At 37.2% G+C, this 27,588-nt stretch overlaps 3 protein-coding genes across 5 annotated transcripts; all 3 read right to left on the reverse strand.

The window, feature by feature from the left end:
- Positions 1-8,121: 8,121 nt before the first annotated feature.
- On the reverse strand, positions 8,122-10,817 carry mzt2b (mitotic spindle organizing protein 2B). Of its 2 annotated transcripts, XM_079486776.1 has the most exons (5): positions 10,670-10,817; positions 10,228-10,419; positions 9,850-10,001; positions 9,260-9,391; positions 8,502-8,791 (listed from the first exon to the last, which is right to left on the reverse strand). In XM_079486776.1, the coding sequence occupies exons 2-5, from the start codon at positions 10,410-10,412 to the stop codon at positions 8,640-8,642; spliced, it is 621 nt and encodes a 206-aa protein (XP_079342902.1). In that variant the 5' UTR covers positions 10,413-10,419; positions 10,670-10,817; the 3' UTR covers positions 8,502-8,639. The 2 variants fall into 2 exon arrangements, with proteins under 2 accessions (XP_079342903.1, XP_079342902.1); XM_079486777.1 differs by lacking the exon at positions 9,260-9,391 and having other exon boundaries at positions 8,122-8,791; positions 10,670-10,780.
- A 628-nt stretch (positions 10,818-11,445) lies between these two features.
- On the reverse strand, positions 11,446-15,353 carry LOC306911695 (uncharacterized protein). Of its 2 annotated transcripts, XM_079487236.1 has the most exons (9): positions 15,158-15,353; positions 14,355-14,553; positions 14,078-14,268; positions 13,802-13,966; positions 13,545-13,700; positions 13,277-13,411; positions 13,058-13,150; positions 12,746-12,803; positions 11,679-12,653 (listed from the first exon to the last, which is right to left on the reverse strand). In XM_079487236.1, the coding sequence occupies exons 1-9, from the start codon at positions 15,170-15,172 to the stop codon at positions 12,640-12,642; spliced, it is 1,026 nt and encodes a 341-aa protein (XP_079343362.1). In that variant the 5' UTR covers positions 15,173-15,353; the 3' UTR covers positions 11,679-12,639. The 2 variants fall into 2 exon arrangements, with proteins under 2 accessions (XP_079343361.1, XP_079343362.1); XM_079487235.1 differs by lacking the exon at positions 12,746-12,803 and having other exon boundaries at positions 11,446-12,653.
- Positions 15,354-15,788: 435 nt separating this feature from the next.
- Positions 15,789-17,824, reverse strand: LOC306911037 (lysosomal membrane ascorbate-dependent ferrireductase CYB561A3). Its single transcript, XM_079486057.1, has 6 exons — positions 17,749-17,824; positions 17,406-17,592; positions 16,814-17,016; positions 16,532-16,686; positions 16,213-16,378; positions 15,789-16,049 (listed from the first exon to the last, which is right to left on the reverse strand). The coding sequence occupies exons 1-6, from the start codon at positions 17,767-17,769 to the stop codon at positions 16,026-16,028; spliced, it is 756 nt and encodes a 251-aa protein (XP_079342183.1). The 5' UTR covers positions 17,770-17,824; the 3' UTR covers positions 15,789-16,025.
- Between the last annotated feature and the right edge of the window lie 9,764 nt (positions 17,825-27,588).

The following is a 27,588-nucleotide window of genomic DNA, read 5'->3' on the forward strand; positions in this document are numbered from 1 at the left end:
TGTGTTTTATTGTGTTAGTTAGCTGTATTTTTTCAGTTATTATGGCTCAAATCAAAACAAACCCACTGCAGTCTGATCGATATTTATCGGAATGCACAATAAAAAAAACATGAATTTAGATTTTTTTTGTGGTTATTTCATTTTGGAACCAAACTCTTTAAATGTTTAAATGGCACCTTTATTTTTGACCGTTTTATAAAGTCATTTTTTCGCTATCTCTCCAGAATTGAATTGCTTAAATCACTGTTTACTTAAAACAGTGTTGTGGTCTTAATGTAACAATATTTTATCAGACATATCTCTAAAGAGATTCTGAAACCATTTAATCTTCAATTTCTTCCCTTCATTTTTCATTGATTCTAATGCTGGGACTCTTGTGTGAAAGAGAGTGCTGTTAATTGCATGTAATTGCGTAATCTCAATGGATGTAATATCGTGCCTGTCTGTTCATTGACTTTGACATGCAAGAGGACTAGAATTGGAGACGTATTGGATTTCACTAAGTGTGAAGTGATCTGCTAACCTCTGGATCTGCTTTACAGGCAGACGATAGAAACGCTGATTTACGCACTTCTCACATCCCTGCCTCCAAGCTCTCTGACGTCACTCAGCAAATATCATTTAAAGTGAGACTAATTGAAAATCTAAATGTATTGTTTTCTGTGATGGATACTTCGTACGTGTGTCCTGAACACTGTCAGTTGTTTGACACCGCAAAATCAGTTTTCCACTCAGTATGCAAAAAAAAACAGGTAAGATATACTGTATAAAAGTAAATATCTTGAAGATAACATATTTTGAATGAAGTTGTTTATTTGTCTAATAGGCATAATTTACCCTCATGTTGCTTCATAACCATATGACTGAAAGGAGATGTTAAGGAGAATAATAGTGATTGACAGTTGCCAGTCCCTATCTTTATGTTTCTTCAGAAAAAAAGAAAAGCATAAGCTACAGGTTTGGGGTAAACAAAGCCTTTATACAATAACAATTTAATCTAACGTAAGGAATTATTCAATTTTATTACATAAAGCGTAAAACACGCAGTATACGGCAATATCATTATAATCTTGAGTACCTATAGTATTGCATACTTTGTATCTTCGAAGAGTATTTAGTTTGATCACATTTATAAAAGACAGATACAGCTTTGCGATTATTTCCGAAAACAGGCGAGCCCTGAACGCTTTGCGGGGGTCTGAACACGAGCACACAATATACATCATCGCATTATCCCTGCACAACTGTTGGTACAGTGTTATTTCCACCGTTTATATAACATTCCTCACCGAAATGCAGTAAACAATGAAACACAGCTGGACTCACAGCTCTCGCTCTCTTGCTCCAGCATGTTGACGTGTGTGCATGCTCCTTCTCCCGCTCTCCATGGTTGACTATACGTATGCTGGGCGAGTGTATCGAGCACAAAAATACTACGTCATACGTTCAACTAATTATTTTACAGGTTGACCATGTCAAGCATGAGAAGCCAGCACGTTTAACATTGTAGAGAAGTCAGAATGCACAAACAATGTGGCACCACCCCTTTAACAAAATGTAGTAAGATTTGTGGTAAATGTATGAAAGGTTTACCAATAGGGAAAATAACATTTAAATTAATTCAGCTTGTTGAAAGATATTTTTACATTTAAAAAAGACAAAATAATAATTAAGAGAATGATTTGCAGTTTAGAAAAACAAATTAACAACTTACAACAAGTAATTGCTGGTGTGAAATTTAGAAAAAAAGGGAAGCTGATCGAAGGGGGAAGGAAATGATGGAAGGGAAGTAGAGAAGGAAAAAGAGGACAAAATAATAGAATGAGCGAAAGAAGAGCAGGAGAGATGGAGGCGGACTGGCTACACAGTCGAGGCAGTTAATATAAGGTTTTGGAGATAAGGCCTCACAGACAACATTGACAAAATCAGGCATTCCGCCGCAAAGCCGGAGCTGTCAGTCAAACTGAGAGACAGGCCAACAATCAGCACTCGTATTCCGATAAGCACGGCAGAGAGCGCGTGCAGAAACTGCATTTACAGGCGTAGGGTAAGGGAGGGGGTTGCTGAGGGGGCATGGATGGAGAGAGACAGAGACAAAGCTAGTGTACTAAAGTCTACACTGCGCAAGGTAGTAGAAACTGGGAAAAGGGGGGGAATTATTAACTGAGTGTACTTATCAGAGGAAAAAAGAGATTTCCTTCTACCTGAAGAGTTGATGAAAGATGTTCCACTAGAGGTTAAAAATAACTTAATACCTTCGCAAGTTTGTATCAAAGACTGGCAGAAAAAATGTGGGTCTCTCATCAGACCAACTCATACCACATATGCCATGAAGAGAGGGAGGGAGAAAGGTGTGAGATCAAACTAGTAAAAATAGCACTTCCTCTTTTGGCCTCAACACCTGGGGAAATGCCAGGTGGAAAAGGGGGAGAGGGACAGAGAAGAAAAACACAAGGAGATTGAAAAAAAAATACAGACAAAACGGAGAGCATTAAGATTTAAAGGGGTGCAATTTTTTTGCAGGATCTATTGACAGAAATACAATATATGACACATAACTAAAGGTATGTGTTCAGATAAAGACCTTACATACTGAAGCGTTATGTTTTAATCACCTTAGCATGAGCTATTTCTATCTACATACACCACGGCTCCCCTTGCATGAAATTTGGCATGTTGTTTCTATAGCAGCCCTAAACGGACAAATTGCAAAGCACGTTTCATAAATATCTCCTTTAGCAAAAATAGAAGCAAAAACGTGACCACATCTTAGTTCTGTCTCAGCCACCGTAGTGCTCTAAAAGGGAGGGGTGATGGAGCAAGCCGTTGGTTGCCTGGTTGGTTGCCCTGGACCTTTATCCAGGAGCCATCAATAGAGGTGCTGATCTGAGAATCAAGCCATTGGTTTCCCTTTGAATTGTTTGATTTTTAAATGTTTTGCTAATTTAACTGTATCACAAGAGATTCTAATGGAAGTGTGTGATGTTATGGCTAGCTACTCTGATTTGCAAGCATTGTGTTTTTTTACATTCAGTTTTGATCATTAGGATGAGATCAGATCTGTGCTATATATGAATACACTGTTTTAAAAAAAGTGAATTCATTGCAAAAGTGATAAACACAAATCTGAGTGAATTATGAGATATCTATTACCTGTAATCATATTGTAGGGAATACAAGGAGTACTTATGTGTGCTTGTTTGCTCTGAGATACAGCAAGCACCATATTATTTGGACTATTCTGACTGTGAGTGGAGACCAAATGCATTTGTTTAGTAAGGATGGCAGCTAGATAGTGAAGTTTAAAGGGATAGTTCAGGCAAAAATTCTGTCATCATTTACTCACCCTCAAGTTGTTCCAAACCTGTATGCATTTCTTTGTTCTGCTGAACACATAGGAAGATATTGAAGATATTTTTTGCAATTTTCAGCTCTGGGGCTTCATTGACTACAAAGGTGGCCCAGAACTGTTTGCTTTTTAAATTCTTCAAAATGCCTAATTTTGTGTTCAACAGAATAATACTATAAAATATTTTTCCTACTATGATAGTGAATGATGTCACAGAACTGAAAACTGCTAACATTCTTCCAAATATCTTTGTGTTCAACAGGGGAAAAAATTATACAGGTTTGTAGGTGAGTAAATGGTGACAACATTTTCATTTTGAGGTGAACTATTCCTTTAAGTTAGTTTAACTTCTCTGTGTACAGACATACGTTCCTTTGTATCTGGGTAACACTTTGAACACTTGATTTGTTTTGTAAACAGCTTCATTGTGGTTGTTTAACACTTCAATGTAAATCTCGTATAACCAATGTTATAAGTTTAGAATCATGCTGACTTTCTATCTGATATATTCTATGAGACCTCAGACACCAAAAACTCCACAATATACGGCATCTCTGAATAAATTAACACCATCACCAATGGAAGCATACAGCACCATGAATAAACATGTGAATAAACAATGGAAATTACCATAAATCTGCCCTGCTAATGACTAAGGTTAAGTCAAACTCTCAAAAATAGAAACAAACAGTCAAGCAAACAAATATGTTCGCAGCAGTAGGAGCGTGCTGGCTGACGGGTCCTTCCCACCACACGCTGCCAAAGATATTCACACATAGATGCAGGATGCCACAGGCAGGGCATATGTGGAGATGGAAAATGAGGTTCAGCAGCCAACATGGGACGCCGCAGTGGATACACACTGCCCCCTATTGGCTGGGTTGGGAAGCATAGGACTCACTAGTCAAAATGCACCTTTGTTTGGTCAATTTGGAGAGTTGTGGAAAGATTTTAAAGATTTGAAAAGCCAGTAAAACCCAATTTAAGCCAAAAGCACAATGGTTTGAATCTGTCTTAAGTTAACCATGTTATGTTTGTTTTTATAAACTGATGTACGAGTCAAACCTTTAAACAACATCATTCCACAGATTAGTCAATAAATGCACTTTTTATTCATCTTTGTGCAAAACCATAATATCAAAGTTATATCATCTGCACAAATTTACAGGAAGAAAGGTTGATCTACCTGTAGTAAAAGTAAGCTACCCCTCTGCTTCTCCAACAGGGACACACACACACATTTAGGGGTGCGAGTGTGTGAGAGTGTAAAGGGTTAAAGAGGTTTCCTGCTGTGCTCTCTGCTTCTATGTCTCGGCCCATTACACTTGCCGGAGTACAGCAATATGGCGCCATCAATTACAGCCTGGCTGCACTGCCATCAATACAGGGAGCAGGAGAGAGCAGCGCAACAGCCACATAAACACGACAAACGGCCACATTAAAACCTCCAGCTCACCTCTTTCACTTTCTCTCTCTCTCGAGATTTCAACCTCTCTCACACTTGCACACACACCTATTTTCTTTTGCTAGAGCTCCACAAGCACTTCTTTTTTCTTTCCTCCCGAAGTATGTCTTTATCCTCATACCTCTCAGTCTAGCAAACAAAAGCCTTCCTTTCTCTTCCCCTCATGAGCACTCTTCTTTCCTGTACTTATGTCACATCGCCTAAAAGATCCAGGGATCCCATCCTTCAATTGGTATACCTCTCTTTTTGAATAAAATCAACAAATTTGTTCCTACCATGGTATAGCATAAAATATCATGTGCATGTGAAAATGCAGAAATCAATACACAGAATTTGAATGAATTAATATTTGTTCACATCCATAATCTGTGCACGCACAATAGAGCTCTCTAATATGCATTCTACACGCAAAGGTTTGGCATTCAAAACAGGAACATACATAACATAACCTTACATATTGCCTACTATAAGTGAATGCACATATAGACCTCTTCGAAGGACGTAAACAATGCTGGTTCACAAGAACTTCCTGTTCAGTTCTTTAACAATACACAAACGTTTGAACAACCAACAGAATCTTTATAACCGATTTAAAATGTTAAACAAATATCTTTAAGATTAAATTATATATGTGTAAGATTAAAAAATACTAATAATAAATAAATAAAAACTGAAACCAGAGGTGTTTCTAGATCATCTTTAAAGTGGTCTATATGAATCAAAATAATCGAAGAAAAAGAAAATTTGTTTCATTATATTTAGATTTCTGTTTTGGTTTTGCTTTTAAATGCCACTGGGTGTACTGAAAGCGGGCTTTTCGTGACAATTTAGTTTCACAGATGTCCCACATACACTTAAACCACTTACCAGAATAAACCAGAATCATCCACACAAACCCTACAAAAGAAGGTAAGTAAACATGAGTGAAACCTCAATTACTTGAACTTCGTGTAAGTGCCCCTTCAGAGTGACCCATTTCCTAAAACACTAGCTGTATCTCGTTTCGGAAGGCTGCATACTCCAGAGGTCTCATTTGAAGCCTGCCACGTTATGGAGACTGCCTCGTTTCATAAAAGCAGGTAGGACACACCTTATGCACCCTTCTAATGCGACCTACTTTCACGAGAATTCAGAGGACACATGAGGTGTATCCTTCGTTGCACAATTATTTCTTGAGAATCCTCCGTTTACCGCATCCTTTAGAGGATGATACCTCTGGAGGAAACAAGGAAAAAGCCTTACAAAACAAGACACGGCTATGGAAGGCCGTTTTGGCAAATATCTCTTTAACGTGTACGGATAATATAATGCATGGACACGTAATTGCTTGTAGATGCGTAAACCCAAGACTTCCGTTGTCATTTTAATTTTAACAAGGCTTGCCTTGTTTACTCATGATTCACAAGTTCGCCTCGCAGATACGTACGGATGAGGGTGTTTTAGGCCTCGTCTCAAATGGCACACTTCTTGTGGACTTGCGGTCTTGTGGATTTAAATTGCACATGCTCACCAAATCTATGAGTCCGTAGATTGTCTCATTTGTCTGTTTAACAAGTGTGCTTGCGAGCGCCGCCTTTGTGCCCTCTATGCAGTCTTTGGCGAAGCCGGCATTGAAACAGACACCACTGAAGTTACCTACCCAGAAATCCTTGCGAACGACTAATCAGAGAACGGATGGGAGGAATGTCGTGGATGTCAGATATACATAAACATGACAAAGAATTTTTGTTTGGATAGAAACTATTTTAATTATGAGTTCTTTTTCACACTATTGCTTATTTCTTATGAAGCCATCTAAAAACTTTTAATGCAATGGATTTTAATAAGCTTCTGATGGTTTGTTGTAGATTTATATTTAATGGTCTCTGTAAAGCAGAACAAAACAGCTTCTGTATTATATAGAAATGTTAAGTAGCAACATATGTGAATATTAAGAACACATCAAGGTAAATAAATGAATATAGCCACATAAGCAGTTGCATTACAAACATCTACAGATTAATGCTCAGGTGACATGATCACCATATGAAATACAGAACTATGAAAACGGGAATGTCCTCTCCCAGATAACAACAACAGCGTGGGCAACTTCATGCAGCGCTACGCAGACTGATCAGCGAATGACACCCAAGCATTATGCAGTAGAAACTTAAATTTGTAATACAACTGCTTATGCATAGATATTTATTTGTAACCAATACCTAAAGACCATAATGTGTTCTTAATATGCATATATATTATTAGACATTTCTCTATAATACAGCTGTGTTGTTCAGCTTTACAGAGACAACTATAGGCTAAATATAAATCTATATGGCCTGCGATAGTTTATCCATCTTAATGTCCGGAGAAATCTGTAGTTGGTACATTCGTAGGTTAATTTCTCCCCTAAAGATGGCTGTTTTTCATTTATTATTTAAACGACCTTAGCACCGAGCACTAAAATTAGCATGAAGAGCCACTCCCACTCGCAAACAATTTCAGGCGGGTCGATAAATTTGACCAATCAATGTGGAAATGGGAAAGTGGGTGAGTCTGGAAACCTGTTCGGAGATGATCTTTATGTTTGTTACTGCTGCTGTTTGCATAGCTGCATTTTTTTAGCTAGCTGACTTGTGTTTATATTGTAACGAGGAAACATCTCTAATGTATCCTATATAAATACATTTCACCGACCTTGAAAGTCAAAAGACTATCTGCCTTTAACACAGCAGCAATGTACATTACGGAATAAACCGATATGAACTTTTTGTCATGCCTCGTTACATTCAACTGCCATGGAGTAGGGACAGTTGAGGCTTTTATAGTGGGCTGCCGATGTTTTCGAACATCTGAGGTCTTTTAGATATTCCGAACACAATGCGTATCTCTAGTAAAAAAATTGTAGAAGGAATGCTAATACTTTCACTTTGAAACTGAAGTTATTTCTTCAGAAACTGCTTTCATATGCCAGCAGTGCATTACTGACGTTCTTTAACTATTGTACGCGTCTCAAAAGCAAAGAGGATGACCTTGGCCTCGCTCGTTTACCAACGGTAAGGAAAAAGCAGTGTACGAAAACATAAGCACTATCATTGAACTCCATCCCTCTCTCTTTTATATAAAGTACAGATGTTGTGGTTTTTATAGAAGGAAGATCACCTTCTATAAGTGCATATGAAATATGAAGAATTTTAATCAATAGTTCCTTTTGGTCAAAATGAATCAAGTGAGCAGTCATAGTTCTTACAGTGGTTGTAACTTAAGTAGGCTACTTATGTATCATTTTTCAATAAGAAAATCCAACTGGCCAGAGAAACTTGAAAATGGACTGAAAGAAAATATTTTTCCAGGTGAGGAATGCTTTGAGGAAGTATTCCTCACCTGGAAAAATATTGTTTTTATTGAAATATTCTTACAAAAAAATGTAGCACTAGCCATCTTGCCTTCTAATGTCAAAAATTTTATAATTACACAAGAACAGTTTTTGAGTTTCTTTAAAAAAACAAAGTATGCACATAAACATAGAATTAGAAAGTTTGGCATTCTACATACCATTGTTTTGGGGTGAATCGAGGTAACCTTAGTTCTGATCTCACGGGCTCTAGCAACAACACTACTTAAAAGTATGGCATACAAAATTCAAAACATTGCCTTCAGCTATAATCTCTCCAGATGCAAATCTGAAACAAAATAAGTGTTCTTCGAGCAAAAACGAAGGCATACCAAATGGGAACACCTAAAATAATATGTTTTTATTTACAGTGAAATTGTTGGTCCAAAGTCTAAAAGATTACTCATTAACACAACAAAGGAGTATGCATGTGAACATTTATGAACAGAACTTCAGTTGGAGGTGAGCTGAGAAGATGAGCTGCTACTGCCAGAGCTCTTGGCGCTCTTCTGCCCCCTGGTGGCACTAACCTGGCGTGGCACCCGTTGACTAGAACCATCTCTTGCCGTTTTCTCTCCTTGCCCTGAACTTGTTTTACTGCGTACTGAATCACAAATAGACACAAGAAAAAAAAAACAAAGAAGAAGAAATACATTTATATGCTGTGACATGAAAGGTATGTAATATTAAAAACCTTTTATAAAATGCAACAAACAGCAAACCAGTTGCATACCGTGTACATATTAAGTGATGGAATGGCAAAAAGTGAAGGCACAGATGTTCCATGTTCAAGATTTTGACACAGTTAACATGCATGGTTTTTAATGTTGGTGGCAGGCAGTTTTGCAGGATGCTGGTTTAGAAGCGCAATGCATTGGTCACAACTGACGGACAAGCATCTATTGGTGAATGAGGCTCAAAAAGTCCACGAGACACAACAAGTCATGAAACCGCAGCAGGAATTAGTTAGAAAACAGTTGGCACATGTGGAAGGAGACATGTGCTGAAAAGGTTGAACATGAGGGTGAAGAGACAACTTGGGTGAAAAAAGAGAGGAAGAATGCAGGAAAACCTTGAGAGACAGGAGCATTTGTGTCACCAGCACTGTAGACCACAATCTTAGCCCCTCCCCTTGGTGGGCGGGGCGCAGAAGAGGGAGGGGCTGCAGGTTTAGCACTCTTCACAGAGACCACACACTCCTCTTCTACAGGAAGTCATACATCGATTACAATAACAGTTATAAAAATAACTCCACAAAGCACCAGATGAAACAGCAGAAGATGAAGAGAATCAGAAAACTGTAGTATAAAGTTTAAGATCACAATCAGGGTTCCCACACTTTTTGACAAATATAATTCCATGAGTTGCTTCGTGAACATTATATAGATTTAGAATGTTTCACTAATACATGACCAATTAACTAAACGAAACACACCAAAATAAATTAGCTCAAGACATTAAAACTTATGAACAAGACTGATCGAACAAAAATGAAACATTTTTGAGGGATAAATTTACCTCATAAAGACAAAATGTATTATTCTTGCCAATGGAGATGAAAATACATTCTTCTAACACACTTGACAATGCCACCAATTTCCTAATACAAAAAGCTGTGTTGCATACCATGGCTGGGTCTAACTAAAACTCCATGGAACTCACCTCTAGATTCTGAAGGTGCAGTGGTGGTCTGAGATGCTATTGATGCCTCACCAGCAGATGTTTCAGAGACCTTCTGTCCTGCACACATCGACTTAAGGGTCTGATAGACTGCCAGGGGAGCCACGTTCATCTTTAACAAGTCGACTATAATCCTACATAAAACACACATTTTTGAAATCTCCCTCTTTCAATTATCTAGACATTTTCATTCGATTAAACGTGACCTTTAAATGTTTATTTTTAGCGTTATTTGCCACCTTCGTGCACAGCCAAAAGCAAACAAAAAGTGGTTGTGTCACCATCACAGCCGAAACGTACATTAACACTATTCTTTGCAAACACTAAATGCAAAAACATTTGGTGACATGTAGTACTCACTTGAAAACTTCTTGATCGATAACTATGCCCGCGGCCTGTGTGAGCTCAAACAGCTCAGTCTCCTCCGCATTTAAAACCTTTTTCTTCTTGATGCTGTATTTCTGCACATTGCCGCTGACGGTCACGCTGAGTGACGGGGAGTCCGGAGCGGACGGCATCGCGCCTGGCTGCGCTGACTGTGACATGTGTCACCTATCATCCAGAACAAAACACAATCCATCCTTGCGACGTGAACTACTGTACTTTTCTAAGGCAACAGTATATAATTGCATATAACCGTAATACATATGGAATCTTAGTTGGTAAATCATCTATGACTAGAATGTAAACAGACGAGCCATTCAACTGCACATGCGAGTCAGTTCGCAAACCTAGCAACAATACAAATTACTCATATAGAACTTGATAATGCTATTTACACGTTCTCCCAGGGTTTACTTACATTCACTGATATGTTGATCGAGCTCTAAATCAAACAATGAAGTTTAATTTGATACAACAGTTGACTGAAGAAGAAGCTGCCTGCGTCTTCTTCTTCTAGGGTTTAATGGTTGCTGGCTAACCAACTTGAAACGTGCAGTCCCGCCACCTACCGGAAAGGAGTGTGGATCGCTTTATGGAAAGGAAATTCAGAAACTAAAGAAAAGATAGGAAATAACTAGATATTCTAAATCCTGTTTATCAATCAATTTTCCTTTGAATAAATAAATTATTCTCGCTTGATTAGTCGCCTTACAGAATCTGGAGTGATAATTCGTTTATCGTTTTAATGCTTTATGTAACTGAACCTTGCTATTTTAAAAGCTTCACATTTTAAAAGCACAATCCACATTTATCACAATTTCCATGTTTGTATATAAACACTAATTAAAACATCCCCTCTCTTCTCTGAACCAACGTTTTCTTGTATGCATAAAAAGCGCATTTGTTCCTTCGTGTCATTCCTTCTGCCATAATTTATTTATTGCATTCACTATTAACGCCTTTACTTATGATTTACTTAATATAGCACTCAATGCCTGTACTCTCTTATTATAAAGATACTTTCTTATTACTTCGTATAGCATATCTTGTCTTGCTAAAGATGTTGCAGTTGACAAACGGTTTAGTGCTGACAGGGAATCTGTAGACTACATCTGCTGACTGTGTCGGTTGGTTTTCATCTATCCATTGAAGCGCTAGAAGTATTGCTATTGATTCTGCAGTAACTACAGAAATATGATCTGCTGTTCTTCCGATTTTTTTATTTGGAAAAGGGGTAACTTATACTGTTATCGCAGCCTATTGGAGTATCTTCTCCTCCTCCCTCTCCGTTCGGTTTTAATTGAGGACGTCAAGCAGGATCTCTACTGCCGCCACGCGGACGAGAGTGAGAAATGTACGCTGCTGCTGGTAAATGTCTTGACTGGTTCATGGGAATTTTAGCAAACAACTAAAGAATGTTTATTATTGTCTATCAAAATAATATTTTTTGTATGCTTACATAAATTAAAAAATCTCTACCCATCCTCCACAAAAATAACTAACAAATGATTTACTGATCCAGAAAACAATTTAAAATTAAATGATAGAAATGCTAGAAATCACTATACAACAATTCATTTTTGTTCCATTTTGCTTATTACTTTGTGACCATTAACATCTCTGTTAATGTTTATATAACTCATTCTTCACATCCAACATAGATATCAATGAGATGAGTATAATACAGTGTAAATGTGAGATCTCAGATCACATCTGCATGTAACAACAATAACATAAAATAGGCATGGATAAGATCGTTTTTAAAAATATTGGATTCTATAAATGTAAAAATTCAAGCACACCTATATGTTCTTCTGCCCACCCCTGGTAAGGCCAAATCAAGTACTGTATCTAAAAATGTATTTATGACCAAAACATGATTATGAAAAGATCATATATGATCTGCAGATGCATGGCAAGTGTAACATTAATTCATAACAGCACTATGAAAAAAGGAATGAAGGCAGCCAATCTCAGCAGACTCTCTGTACTTTTGTTTCTACAGTCCCTTCTGTGTCACCCACCAAACTGCGTTTCTTAGACAACACAGGAGACAATGACACTTCTTGTTTTGAGCAGCACTCCATGCTGTTCAGTGCAGTGTTTGGCAAATCCATGTCCAAGCTGGGGCTCTCCAAACAAGGCATTGTTTCTGCAGGCAAAAGTTCCAGCTCTGAGGATTTCAATTCCTCTTGTTGCACGGTTTGTAGTTGTAAATCCTCTAGTTCCGTTTCAGAGCCACTGATTGCTTTTGCCTGTTGCTCCTCTGCATCCACACTGAGCTCCAGCGCCACCTTGTGGCCATTGATTGGCATGTGATCTGTCCCCAACAAGATCTCTCTCCTGAGTGAGGCAAGCTGTGCCTGCAGTAGTTCCTTGTGCTGAGCTTCAAGGCTTTCCATCTAATGCAAAATAAAAACAGAACAAAATAACCCAAGCTCACTGCATTTAATGTATTTTTTTCATAAAGCCAACCCTGAGTTACCAAACGTACGTTGAGATCTTTTTGACGATATAACTTTCCTTATTATTATGCTGGGCATATAATAATACTGTTCAGAGAGAGGAATAATAATTAGCAAATATTCAGCAATCTAATTACAGTGGTACGGAGGCACATTGTAAATTAGTGGTTGGTGTGTTGCAAAGGCTTTTCATCCACATAGACTAATAATTACATTCATTACTAAAGCAGCCATCTTCTGGAACCATGTGGAGTTAAGTGCGTCGTTAAACAGCACAATGAGTTAAACAATACATTTCCTTTGCAAAGAACACATATGACATATACATCCAGAATACTTACAAGCTTTGCTATTTTTTGCTGGCTGTGGTCCGGACATTGATATGCTTGCAGTTCCTCAAACATCCTTACATTAGACTGCACAAGGCTTGCAATCTAATAAGATATAAATCAAACAGAGAATTGTACAAAGAGAACTAGTGGACATATATTCTTCTTAAGGCTCGTGCCAAATTAACTCTTGTGTCTAATGTCATTTTATGTTCCTGTCAAAGAGCATACCTGTTCTTTAAGCTGCTTGATCTCACCGCGTAATGTCTTCTCCGTACTCTCCTTTTCCTGACGTATTGCGTCTATCTGCTGGTGAAGATCGAGGAGTCGTTTTTGTAGCAGGCTCTGCTCCAAACCCTCTACCTCCTAAAATCACAATGACAAAGATATAAGACATACCGTCCAGGAGAACTGCATAACTTGAATGTTATCACATAAAACAACTAGCCAGTATTTTAGAAATAGTAATGCTACACGTTGTGGAGTTCATACTTGGTACCTGTTCCGTAAGTATTCCAGTAGCTGTGTCAAAGATCACACTGCTTCCCTGTCCATCAGCATCCATTAGAACAAGGGTCTGTGTCCCATCAGAATTGTGGGAAGAGCCAACCTCCTCCTCAGCCCCCAATGGGATTCCAGTTCTCTCACAGTCTTCCTTCAAACGTAAAGGAGCAGTCAAGAATTAGTTCAAAGTTAAAACGTAAAGCTCAGCAGAAACTCATGCTTGCTAACGTATAACGTAAAAGCTTTGTTCACCTTTGGCTCCACAGTCAAAAGGGTTTCAGTGCCAGTGTTAAGGATGGGCTGGGTTAAGATGGATCCAATGCTAGCACCATCTGGTCCAAGACTCACTGCTAACCCTTCATATGCTTTAGCACGAGCCTCTGAACTTTCACCATAATACTGTCGGCAGTTCACGTTCTGGGTGAACAAACATGCAAAAAATGAGAGAATTTACAACATATTGATGAGGATAAGTATTTGAGAAAAAAAACCAAATGTAATTAAAAAAACGAATGCAGTGTTATCAACCTGTGTGACTTGGATCTGGAACGTGGTGTGAGGATTTCGGAAATGTGTCTTAAAGTGTTTGATGGCCTCATCCCTTCTGTTGAAACCATTTCTACAGCGATAGCAGTGCCAGTGGGCACCCTTGAACCTCTTTTCTCCTTTAATTGTGCCTACAATCTCACAGTGATTACAGCAGCGTAGCACCATCAATCCTACTCATAAAAAGATGTTTTGTTAGAAGCATTAAAAATAACTATACACATCATCTATATGAGTCTACATCCTCAATATGCATCACCTGCAAAGTCAATGCCTTTGTCCACATGTTTAATGCGAAAGTGAGCTCGAAGGATTACAGGATCTTGGTAAGACTCCGTCACAGAGCACAGTGGGCAGTGCATGTGCACTCCTTTCTCTTGCTCTGAACACTTCTCATCCTGACACAATACAGGTGCGTATGTGAGCTCCGTTTCCCTAACACGGACTGAAGGATGGGCCTTGAAAATAAGTGCATAAAAGACATGAATGAATATGCAACCAAACTACAAACGTGAAAAAACACATATTCCTTATTTAAATATTACAGGAACTCTATAAATTGCCTTGGTTTTGGCACAATATGTTAGCTCAAGTAAACCTCAGATATTTTACCCTTTCAGATTGTTTTAATACGTAAGTTCTCTTTAAGAGCCCCTTGTGGTAAATAGCAGTATTGCCACATAAAACCAACGAAACTTGGCCCATGGGCGGCGAGTTTGTCAACAATAAAAAACAGATTAAAAATGTAATAAACCATTCTACCAACCCATTTCATATAGTCAAATAAGATAAAGTTATAGTCATGAATGCAACTGAATTACGTATATTTAGATGAGCATAGGACATCTGACACACCACTAACAAAGTATATACATTTCAACCACAACCTTATAAAATAGGTCATTATGACATAATGTTTGGTTTATAACGAACATCTTGAATATGAATCGCAATAAATCACATTGATCTAAAAAGTTATAAAGGCTTTGTACCTAAGCAAGCTAACAACTTTAGCAAGCTAACACAACACTCATAGCATTGCACGTTTCAACTGTCGCTTACCACAAAGGCTGACATGTTTTTAAACGATATAGAAATATGCTAAAAATCGCCTTTTCTCGTAGTCTTCGGTTTATTAAACATCCCATATCCGCGCGGTTGTGTGTGGTTCGTCATCTGTGTGTACACACACATCCACATGCAACAAGATTTCTGACATAGGACGCAATGTTGATTTGTTCTTGTTGGAAATCACCGTAAAGGAATCTCATTGGCCACTGTCATATACGGTGGAATTGTAAACCAATCAGCGTCGTAATCGATTAACAGCGTAATCGGCTGGTGGCGCTACAACGCCACTGGAGCTATGTTTTATGTTATATGCGCAGACTAAACATGTATAGCCTACATATAGAAGGTCGGCTATAACGTTTTGGTATGGTTTAGATTATGAACGCGCAATTTTTACAACGGAAATATTGTATAAACACATCCGTACACCCTTTTATAATAAAGCCAGTTAAAATCACGTATTTGTTTACAAGGGGATGTAGCTCAGTGGTAGAGCGCATGCTTTGCATGTATGAGGCCCCGGGTTCAATCCCCGGCATCTCCACTTTTCTTTTTAGCAGTTCGGCGTCTTTCTCAACAAAATGATACTTCAAACAATGGTAAATAAATACATAACAACAATGACGTTAAAAACAAATTACCTAAAGGTATAGTTTTATTTAGTGCGATTCTCTTTCTAACCACAAGAGGTTCGAACATTGATAGGATTTGAAGATGAAATAAAGAAGAAAATAGCTGAATAGACACTAGTGATACCAACCAAAGCCTTCTTTAAAACTTCCACAGTCATTTAAAAGTGTTTTGCATGTTAACTGTAATATTCTGTAAATGTATTCTTTTCTCTTGTTTGCTTCAGTCTTCATCTTGCATCTGCCAACAAAGGCTACGGATACAGAAGAAAAAAACGTTTCAACCATTTCTCTGCTCAGTATTTTATACACCGACCCCACACAAAATTCAACTTTATAAAGAGCTACAATATAAATGTAGTTCTTCTTATTATTATTTTTTTAAATTGTGGTATTTTAACACTGGATCATACTCACCCTATTACTTTCTTGCTCAAATTCTGGATTCTTCCATTCCTGATTGAGAATTATTTTTAGCACCACGAACCCAAAAATAAGAACCAAAACACCTAATGAGTTTGCAAACACAGCTTCAGTGGGCAACGCAGTGTATGGTTCTGTATTGCTTCCATTTCTCCCATTTCTGCGGAGACACAATATATTAGAAAGAGTAGTGTCTGGAACAGCTGAACAAATCTGCCATCAATATTAAAAAAAGAGAGTGAATATATTCTCTAATGCAGTGAATATATTAGGGCCAACGTGCATGAACAAATAGAATTGCAATGTCACTCACAATGTAAGAAGTAGTTTCTGATTGATCCCTGACAGGCTGGAGATTAGACTCAAGACAAATATGGCCATGCCCATCCAGGCGTGAATAGGTTTCAGAAAGGCTCTAAATGTCATAGGGCTCCAGGGCAATAAAAAGGCACCCAGACCAACACACCACTATCCATTCAGACAACAAAGGTACAGTAAAAAGAACATCAGCACATTTGTATTTGATGGAGTAGCACTACAGTACTACAGATCTTTACCAATACGAAAAGTTATTGGTTAGCATTATGTGTTGCACCTGGAAAATGAATAGGGTCACAGTTGAGATCCCAGTCCAACTGTGTAGGGAATACAGGTGAGGGATGTTGTTGGCACTGTGAAAATCAAAAGCAGCACTCAGGCCTACCAAAGAGAGCATAATTGCCACCAACAGTAATCCTGCATGGGCCACCTTGCACCACCATCTGCTCCAGGTGAAAGGAACCCGGTACAGTAGTACAGCTAAAAGACAGAAACAAGACAGGATAGTAATTGAAGTAAAGGGTTAATCGTGTTTTTTCTTGTAACGTGATAACACATTAGTATACTAGTGGTTCATTGCACTATTCAAAATAAGAGATTAAGATTAGGATTTTGAATGTTACACAGACGACACACACAGTACAGTCATTATATCGTAATTGTGTTGGCTGTCTCATGAATCAGGGATCGGAATAACCCATGCTTGTCTAATGTTGCGCTCAGCATGAACACTGGTAGGGAGATGCTTTCTATAACGGATTTACTAGGGAAACGTAAATGCTTGGATGTTTATTGTACATAGCCCAGTTAATGTAATACAGTTCTCATTTATGTTTAATTTAAGTTAACTTTACAGGAAGAGACCTCACCGTTTCCGTACAGCACCACCAGACTCGTTACCATCAGCACAGGGTGCCAGTTAAACTGCAAAAAAGAGCCATCCCAGGCAAAACCTCCTCTCCAGGTCCCACTCCAGAGGCACACAAACACCACACACAAAAACCCTAGACACATACTAAGTATGTAGAGCGCATAGAAGGACACCGGCAAAAGCATCTGTATGTGTGTAACAGAGAGGAATTTTTTTTTTAAACAGTGAACGCCTTTAATACAGTATAATATATTTAAGTTATTAAAAACTTATGTAAAAATAACTTAAATGTAAATGTTTGACTACACAATCATACATATAAACATGTTTTCTAGTCTTACCTTGTTTTCTGTTGCAGTCATTCAATGGTGTCTTATCTGTATCTCTCCGCCTCGCTCTTTGATTCTCTTTTAATGTGTGTGACCCTGAAATTCTGAGAGATGTCGTGCAAGTCATGGTCATGCTGTGATCTCAGTCTTCCTGAAATCTTAAAAAAAGAGACATATTTGTTGTCTGACGTCAAGAATTTTCAGCTTCTCTTATGTGTCTGGCAGAGCTTTTGAAATGTGCATTCATATTATTAAAGTAAATATATCATATGAATTATATTACAAATCATTTACACTCTTTCTGAGTAGTTAAACCGCCCATCTGTTGTCTTGGACTAAAGAATCTTTTCGACCAAACAAAGTTTGTCAATAAAACATAAAATTCACTCTAAGTACTGTTTTTCTGCTGTCATGCAAAGACCTTAGTATTTGCTTTGTGAAGCAACTCAGATAGATTTAGGGCTACAATCTCACGCATATGGAGAAGTTTTTATGAAAGTAGATGATATTCAAATACATGATAATGCCAATTCTTAGTGGCTTATTTTAAATTGCCACTAAGAGAAAGTCTTATTAACTAAGCCTTTATCTGAATGGCATGTTTTATCTACGTCGTACAGGAGACGTAGACTAAATGACACAGGTCTCCAGTGAATTCGGATGAAGACTACTGTAATTTAGGTCATCATAAAAGTAGGTGGTTTATTGGACAGTAGTTCACTTTTGCATAGAAGCGACTTGACGAATGAAAATTGGCCATTTACTCCCTTAGCTGTGCAGCTGTGCTGCAGTTAATGTTATTTAATAGAAATACAAGATTTGAAGGGACAGACCCAAAAATAAAAAAGTTCTGTCATCATTTACTGATCCTTGAGGTTGTTTCAAATCTCTTTGTTCTGATGAACACAGGCAAAGATATTTGGAAGAATACTTGTAACCAAACAGTTCTTGGCCGCCATTGACTACCATTTAATGCCCCAGAATGGTTTTCTTTCCATTCTACATTTTCTTTTGTGTTAAACAGAACAAACTAATTTATAAAGCAAATTTTCCTACTATGGCTGTTAAAGGTGGCCAATAACTGTTTGGTTACAGGCATTCTTCCAAATATATTTCTCTGTGTTCATCAGAACAAAGAAATGTATACAGGTTTGGAACAACTTGAGGGTGATAAGGTAAATTAAGATAGAATTAAAATTTTGGGGTGAACTGTCCCTTTAAGACAGTACAACTTAATCTATCAGGAGTCAAGTCACACTGTGTATTTTCATGGTCACGTAATGTTCTGGCTGCTTTTATAGTGTTTATTTGAAGATGAAATACAAAGATCCTCATTGTTAAGATGTTGTTTACTCATTTAAAAGATAAACTGATACAGATACAGTATATTATGTATTATTAGAACACAAACGCTCAGATATGTGATAAGACTCTACTTTCAATTATTACTGAGTTTCAAAATACAGTATATGCAGTCAAACTGATCAAACATCATATATGATAATAGATGTCGCAGAGAATAAAGGCATACACAGATGGACATGCTTTATACACACTTCTCGGTTTTCTTCATCCTCAACGAAGAGTGAAATGTACTGGCCTTCCTTGCAAAGAAGCTCAGTGTTTTCAGAGATCAAGATACGGTGGCTTGGCACATCAGGCCGGAAGCAGAACATTTTTACCGAATGTGGCAGCAGCATGTCCGTCATATATTTCCCGGGGTATTTTGCTATAAAGGCTTCCACATCCAGCTTCTCTTTGCTGATGAAGGCTCGCATATTCCTGCTGCTCCGGTTCAGTATGTTAGTTTTTATGTTGGTGTTACCCATTGCTTTGTGAGTATGCCTGCTGATGAGTATAGAACACTAAATTGTGATTTGCATGGATGTGCAGGTGGTGCAGCATTAGAGAAACGGACATATGCTTAGTGCAAGAGGAGTCATCAGTAATTTTGGTACGTTTTTCCTGAAAGAGAAAGAATTTATTAGCTGATAAAAGTGAATATGATCATGTGCACAAATTCATTGAAGTTTGTGAATCATTTCAAGACTGAAGGGGAAGTTCATCTCAACATCTTAAGTTTAAGGTCAATGCTGAATCATCATTGGTCCAAAAATATTTTCAAGCACCATAGTAGGAAGTGAAGACAAGTATGTCAAATGAAGGGACCCCATCAGTGATGGTGTGACCTCCATCTGTGACATAGATTGCCTTCCATTCTTTGACCTCCTCCTGGCTATTACTGAGTGTATGCTTTGATTATTTCCATGGGTTTCTCTTTGTTATTTGTCCTCACACTGCCCACGATTCTCTCTGTTCTTCTTCAAGTGTTATTTGATTTTGATCGCAAATCAAAGGGTACCTTTAAAATGAAAGGTCGTTCTTTCTTTTGTGCCTTAATCACCATCGGTCTCAGTCTGGAAGGCAACAAAACCCCATTTGATTGAACCTTGTAAAAAGAATTTTAAACGGTCTATTAAAGCCTAGGCCCTTAAATGCAGTTGAATTTCAATCTTACACAATATTAGTTCTTTTTAGGATCACCAACATTTCAAATGCAATTGTTGCAATTTTGCAACATTTTATCATTGTATCAATAAAAGTGAAGAAGACAAGCAAGACTGTGTGAAAATCAATTTAGTCTATTTCTGTGCAGTCCAACTCGAGAAACATTCTTACCTCTGTGCATGCGGGGTTTCGTGTGAGATTTCCATGCTCGGCTCAGGTAAGACGCCAATTTGGTCAGAGCTTTTGAGACTTGAGATAATCTGCACACAAGAATGTATTATGAGATGCAAATGACGATGAACACATTCTGTCACATGGTCTGCAAGTCCTTTCAGTCCAAAAAAAGAGATAGCAGAGAATACCAATAACAAAATATTCAAAGAAGCAGATCATAGCAGATGTTCAATGCTCCAGCATTTATATAATTTGCTATCAAAACATTGTTTTATAAATGTGCAAAAATTGTTAGATTAAATTGTTTGACTGGTTTGCAAATATTAACAATATTTACTTGCAAGAGTTATGATTTAATATTAAATGGGCAATAACTTTGAAACACATTAAAGATGGATAAAAAAAGGATTAAAGCCAAAGTTCTTATACTAGCACAAATACTAGCACAGAGCCATTTAGTGTGTACAACAAAAACAGACGAGAAAAGCTTTTCACAAACCAAAGCTTATGTAGCTTGAATGAGAAAAAGAGCCTATAAGTGGCTACCACCGGCAAGCCAAGTGCAAATGGCAAAAGTCAAGTGACAAGAATCATATGAAGACAAGTGCATGACACATAAGCTCAACAGCTTCCTCTGTAAAGTAGGTAGACTGATACTATACTGGCTCAGCCATATTTCAATGTGCAATTTGTTGGGTGCCATATGGCAACCCAATCATGCTGACGAAAAGCAGAACAGGTGTGAAGGACTATTTCAAAAGGGATAGATTTTGGATTACTGCTGTAGATGCAATGAAGACAAATTTATTTATATCGCTTTTGTGTCAACACACATAGTTTTCTGGGCATATCAAGAACTAAGATCACTAATGTGAACTGGATCTCTTGAAGACTGTAAAGACATGGTATATATCTCCATCAGTAAGATCTTGTTTTGAACTTCTGGAAATATTTCATTAATAAAAGAAACATAGTGCTGCTGTCCTTCTGAAACCATAAATCATTATTATTAGTCACCCATTAAGTTTGTCACTGGGATTAGGAAATATATTACCAATAAATAGTAATTAAAGAGCTTGTCAACTATAAATAGCATAAAGTGTGTTCTCGATTTTCTCGAGTCTCGAAATAGCACAATTTATGCTATAACACATAAAACAATGTATATCTGTGTATCTTAAAGTTAAATAAAGTATGCAAAATCATTTTTATGAAATCAACAAGAATGTTGATGCCATGAAAGTGAAATGGAGATGAGGTTGTCAGTATCTAGATTCTGCCTTTGACAACATCTCATTTTCATCTCCTTTTGTGTTTAACACATTAAAATCATGAAGGCACAACTTATGAGAGTGCATGATGAGTAAATAGGGATGACATTCTTATTTCTGAATGAACTGTACAGTTAACAGTTTGTACTGTAGTCAACCACATAATTACTCTGAAATTTCCATAGTAAAAGTTAAATTCAAAGCAGACTTGGAGCATTAAAAAAATTAAAAGAAAGCTTTGGTATCCCTATTAATTTAATATATTTTAAAATAAATTATTTTCTATTTTACCATATGTCTGCAAATACTCTAACTGAACAATAAAACTGGCTCCGCATAAATGAGAGAGATCCTAAAACAGGTGTTCTTTGACAGCTGCAGTGACATGTGAAGTCGCCTACATTTTTTTATTCACACTTATTGGTTCTGCTGTTGCTGTTTTTTTCATCCTGACAGGTTGTTAAATATCTACTGATGCCCTCACCCCCATGTCAAGTCAACTCAAGACTCTCCCCAACAACCATATATATTTTAAGTGGTGTGTTTCACCTTAAGGTGAAATAGATACATGGGCAACTGGCACGATACAGGCTACATCCATTGGATCGCGTGCCACCATGTAAACGTGAATGGGTTTATCTTTGAAGGCGCAGTTGTGAAAAACCGTCAAGAGAAATGTAAGTGGAAAAGGTTGACATTGAAGCAACTGGTCAAGGTACTTTCTGGAGTTGCTTTGTTCACCAAACCTCTCAGAGTCCACTTAAATCCATCGTACCAGCAGCTGTTTAAAGAAATGTTAACATTGTTAACAGTTTTTAAGAAGAGAAGTGGCACAAACAAAACAGACATAAAATTATAATTAAACGGAGATGAAATGTAACTATATAAAATAAAACTTTCACTGAAATGGTTATGTTATGAATTGGTTTCCCATCTTTCTCTTTTCATGTTGAATGTCTGAATTTAAAGGATCCTGGAAATACATTATTTATGTCCAATATAAATAACAAACAAAAAGTGATAGAAATTAGGGCATTTTACAGGATGTAGTTACAATTAATGTGTTCCTCTGTAGTGCTGTAGGCTCTGTAGTGCTCAACATTTGCAGTGTTATTGTCTGGCCTTTGATAACTTCCCACATTAAAATACTGTATGCAAGTCAGGTGATGGACACTATTATAGTCACCAGCTGTTAATGTCTTATCTTATGTACATAGCAAAACTTAAAGACCAAAAAATAGCAAAGATAAAAGTGTAACTGTCCTTCTGTCTGAAGAACGAAAACTGTAAATGAAATGTTGTTTGAGCATATGGCGTGATGAGGTTATGGTGGCTGCCACTGTCTCTGCTTACCGTAGCTCCTATGTCTTTACACCTGAAGAAAACCTTTCAGATTTCTGATCTTGATGAAACGCCATGTCAAGAAATACTGTGCGGGGACTGGACTCGATTTCAGTCAAGTCTCAGAAAACATGGCAGATGCTATTTTACAAAGTGCATGTGTGTTGCAGTAGTGCATTGGATTAAATATATGCCATGCTTGTGGGTTCACAGGGGGCATTATAAAGAACAAATATTTCTTGGAATTGTACCATCAAAGGTAAGCACATATTTTTTTCAGCTTTTAAAATATGAAAAGAAACAATTTTTCAATATATGTCTTAGAGTACAAGAACATGAATAAGAAACTCATATATATGGAATATATAATAAGTGTTCATATACATTATATTTTCAAATATTTTATCCAAAGAAATGTAATGCAGAATTACTATTTGTTAAGTATGAACGTCTGTGTGTGCATGCGTTTGTGTGTGTGAGCATACCATAAAAACTAAATCTTACTGTATATCTATCTCTATATTCATCTTTCTTATAGATTATAAGAACCTTGCTAAAACGGAAAATGCATTCAACTGAACAAGGCACAACGTTTTTGAAACATCACTGTCTTAACACTGGCAAAAGAACAAGCATGACAAAATTGGACAAGTGGTTAAAGAAAAAACACATTAAATGTAAGACTGACTATCATGCAGGTCAATCCACAGATGTGCTGCCAGTGGATGCTTTTAAAGATTCCTGTGAGAGCTGTTTGTGGAAACAGGTGTCAACGTTAGGCAAGATGTTAAGGACTACTCTCCCATCTGCCGCATGGATGAGGATATTTTCTTATCAAAAGATGAACAGACAAGGTTCAGCCATCAGTCCCATTCACAAGGCTACAAGATATTCTCAACAGCACAAAAGAGCAGAAGTGAATGAGTTACTGGAGAGTACTTTGGAAAATGGATCCAATTTCAGTAATGATGTTGTTACCCATAGAGAAATTTTATTGCATTTACTAAGAAAGGGACTTTCTCAAGAAAAACATATCTTTAGATCCAACCCGCAAGAAAACACAGCCGCATTACAAGATAATTCAGATGGTGAGGACACAGGTGAGATCTTAAGTATCGCCCCAAGTGACGACACACACTCTCAACCTGACTCAACACATAGAAACAAAGTATTAGTAAAAAGAAGAAACATATGGAAAACAAACACACAAATTGACAAAAAGTATTTCACTGTAAGCTGGAGATCACAGCCTGGAACCAATGCGGCACTAAATACTGAAATCCAGACTACACGTGCAAAGCTGTTGACGGCAGGCGAGATCAAAGCACACAATTCAGTAAAATATCTCAGCAACGAAACCTCACCAGATGCTTACAACAGCAAAATGAGCCCATCATTGGTCGTCATGGTTGACAAACTCAAACCAGGTATTGACAAGTTCACTTCAGTGTCTGACATCACAGATAACAAGAAACAAAACAAGCCAAAAGTGGGAGCGATCCATGAAATCATGAGAGATGGTGAAAAACAGAGGATTAGTAAAAAACTAAGAAGGGAAATAAGAGCTTCAGAAAATCCTGAACAAGAAAACACCAATGAATCATTAAAAGATATGTCTAATAAACAATATGAACATGATGACACAATGAGAGGACATGGGATAGAGATCTCAACACAGCCTACTGAAACTGTATGCACAACAGAAATAGTGATATCAACAGAAACATACAAAGAGAGGAAGTCAGAAGCTGCTGATTTAACTTCAGCACACATTGGACATACAGACATAAGTGAAGCAATAACAAGAAGAGAAGATGAACCTACAGTCCTTGATCATGTCATAGGGATAACTACAGAACTTGCTGAAACTAAATGTACAACAGAAATTGAGATATCAACACTAGAAGATATTAAATCTGTAAAGAGAGAAACTACCACAAACAAAGACATCCAGACAGAACCTGTTGATTTAACTTTAGAACATATTGAACACAAAGACATAAATAAACTAGTAACACCAACATCTTCAGGAGAACATGAACCTGCAGCTATCGATCATGTGATAGGAACAACAACAGGATTCGCTGAAACTGAATGTACAACAGAAATTGAGACATCAACACCAGAAAATATAAGACCTGTGGAGAGAGAATCTACCACACACAAACACAATGTTAAATTTACTTCAGAAAATATTGAACATAAAGACATACATAAACTATTAATACCAACATCTTCAGAAAAACGTGAACCTACAGCTATCGATCATGTTACAGGAACAACAACAGGATTCGATGAAACTGATTGCACAACAGAAATTGAGACATCAACACAAGAGGATATAAGACCTGTGGAGAGAGAAACTACGACACACAAAGACATCAAGTCAAAACCTGTTCATTTAACTTTAGAACATATCGAACATAAAGACATAAATAAACTAGTAACACCAACATCTTCAGAAGAACAAGAACATATCGAACATAAAGACATAAATAAACTAGTAACACCAACATCTTCAGAAGAACAAGAACATATCGAACATAAAGACATAAATAAACTAGTAACACCAACATCTTCAGAAGAACAAGAACATATCGAACATAAAGACATAAATAAACTAGTAACACCAACATCTTCAGAAGAACAAGAACCTACGGCTATCGATCATGTGATAGGAACAACAACAGGTTTCGATGAAACTGAATGTACAACAGAAATTGAGACATCAACACAAGATGATATAAGACCTGTGGAGAGAGAAACTACCACACACAAAGAGAATGTTCAATTTACTTCAGAAAATATTAAACAGAAAAACAAGAATGACCCAGTAACACCAACATCTTTAAGAGAACATGAACCTATGGTCATCGATCATGTTACAGGAACAACAACAGAATTAGCTGAAACTGAATGTACAACAGAAATTGAGATTTCCACACCAGAATATATAAGACCTGTGGAGAAAGAAACTAAAGAGAGCAAGACAGAATCTGTTGATTTAACATCAGAACATAGCGAACCAAAACGTACAGATAAATCAGTAACATCATCGACCCTAAGACAATACGAACATATTGTCACATTGCCAGATCATGGGATAGAAATAACAACAGAGCCTTCTGAAACTGAATGTACAACAGAAATCTTCATATCAACGCCAGAACCTCCAAATAACCCAGTGACAACTTCAAGTGAATACATCAACAGAATCACACTGGCAGGACCAGAAATGACACTTGACCTTCCTGAAACAGAACGGACAAATGATTCAGAGAGCTCACAAGTAAAAAAGGATAACATTCCAGAATGGACATCAATAAATATGACAGAAATTATGCCAACAGTGACAGACACCAGAAATAAAACAGAGTGCACTGAAGTGACAGAAATCCTTCAATCACCAGAAGCAGATGAGATGCTGTTTACAGATGAAGATGGTTGCTTTGGACTAATTCATCGCACCACATCAGGGTTGAAAAGATGCCGGGAGAAGATGGCACAAATGATCTCATATAAGACCACTCCACGATCATTTTTCCCAACAACTTTGCAACCAATAACAACCCCAAAAATGCAGAGATCACTGCAGGCATCCTATCTGATTAAATTTCAGAGTTTTACACAAGTTATTCAAAAGAATATAGAAAAAGAGGATCAAACTTCAGATGCCAATAGCCACTTCTACTTTTTTAATGGCAAATTGAAAAGAGTTGAAAATCACGCAGCAAGGCATGAGAACAATAGCAACACTTTGAGTCAATAAACCAAAGACAGTTCGGAGGTTTATTTGATAAAACTAAATTGCTCACTGGTGAAACACATGATCATCGACCATCCAACGCAGCAGTATCACCATTTCCGAACATCTGCAGAGAGAACCAATGTGGTGGCAGACCGTTGATTACTTTCCATGAATATCAATTTAAAGTCTGCAATCTTACAACAACAAAACAGCAGTACATAAAAGTTTTAGACTGTCTCCTTACCCCAGTTCACAATGGTAAGACATTTTGTAGTGAAATATGTAAATAAAAGGATATTTAGTATGTAAAGTAACCTGTAATCTTATGTTTCAAATATTAATGATAATACAGAGAAACAGTTTGCAGATATGGTTATGAACTTGTAACTATGTAAATGTTTTTAGAATTGATTTCAGAATTATTTAACAATTAAATTTTTCAACCAAGTTTTACCAAGTCTTTAAGTGAAACAACTTTTTGATGTGACACACTTTGTATTTTTAAACTTGCATGTAGGTTTCATACAGTATCATTGCAATATGTACATTATTCTTCTAACCAATATTACATATTTTAGGCTGTAAATCTCATTCCTGTTAGATGAAAATCTATGAAATCCCTTATTGCATGAACTTATATAAAATCCGTCAATTACAATATATGATTTGCTCATTTATAATAAAATAATTTCTATAATGGACTGCTCACAGTTGTGATGTCATATAATCTTAATAAATATTTTGCTGAGGTGCCACACAGGCCAGGGCAGTTTCTTATTCACACATTAATGCTCTGCATGTCACTTATTA

This window comes from Barbatula barbatula (genome assembly GCF_947034865.1).
Source record: "Barbatula barbatula genome assembly, chromosome: 22".
Classification (NCBI taxonomy): Eukaryota; Metazoa; Chordata; class Actinopteri; order Cypriniformes; family Nemacheilidae; genus Barbatula; species Barbatula barbatula.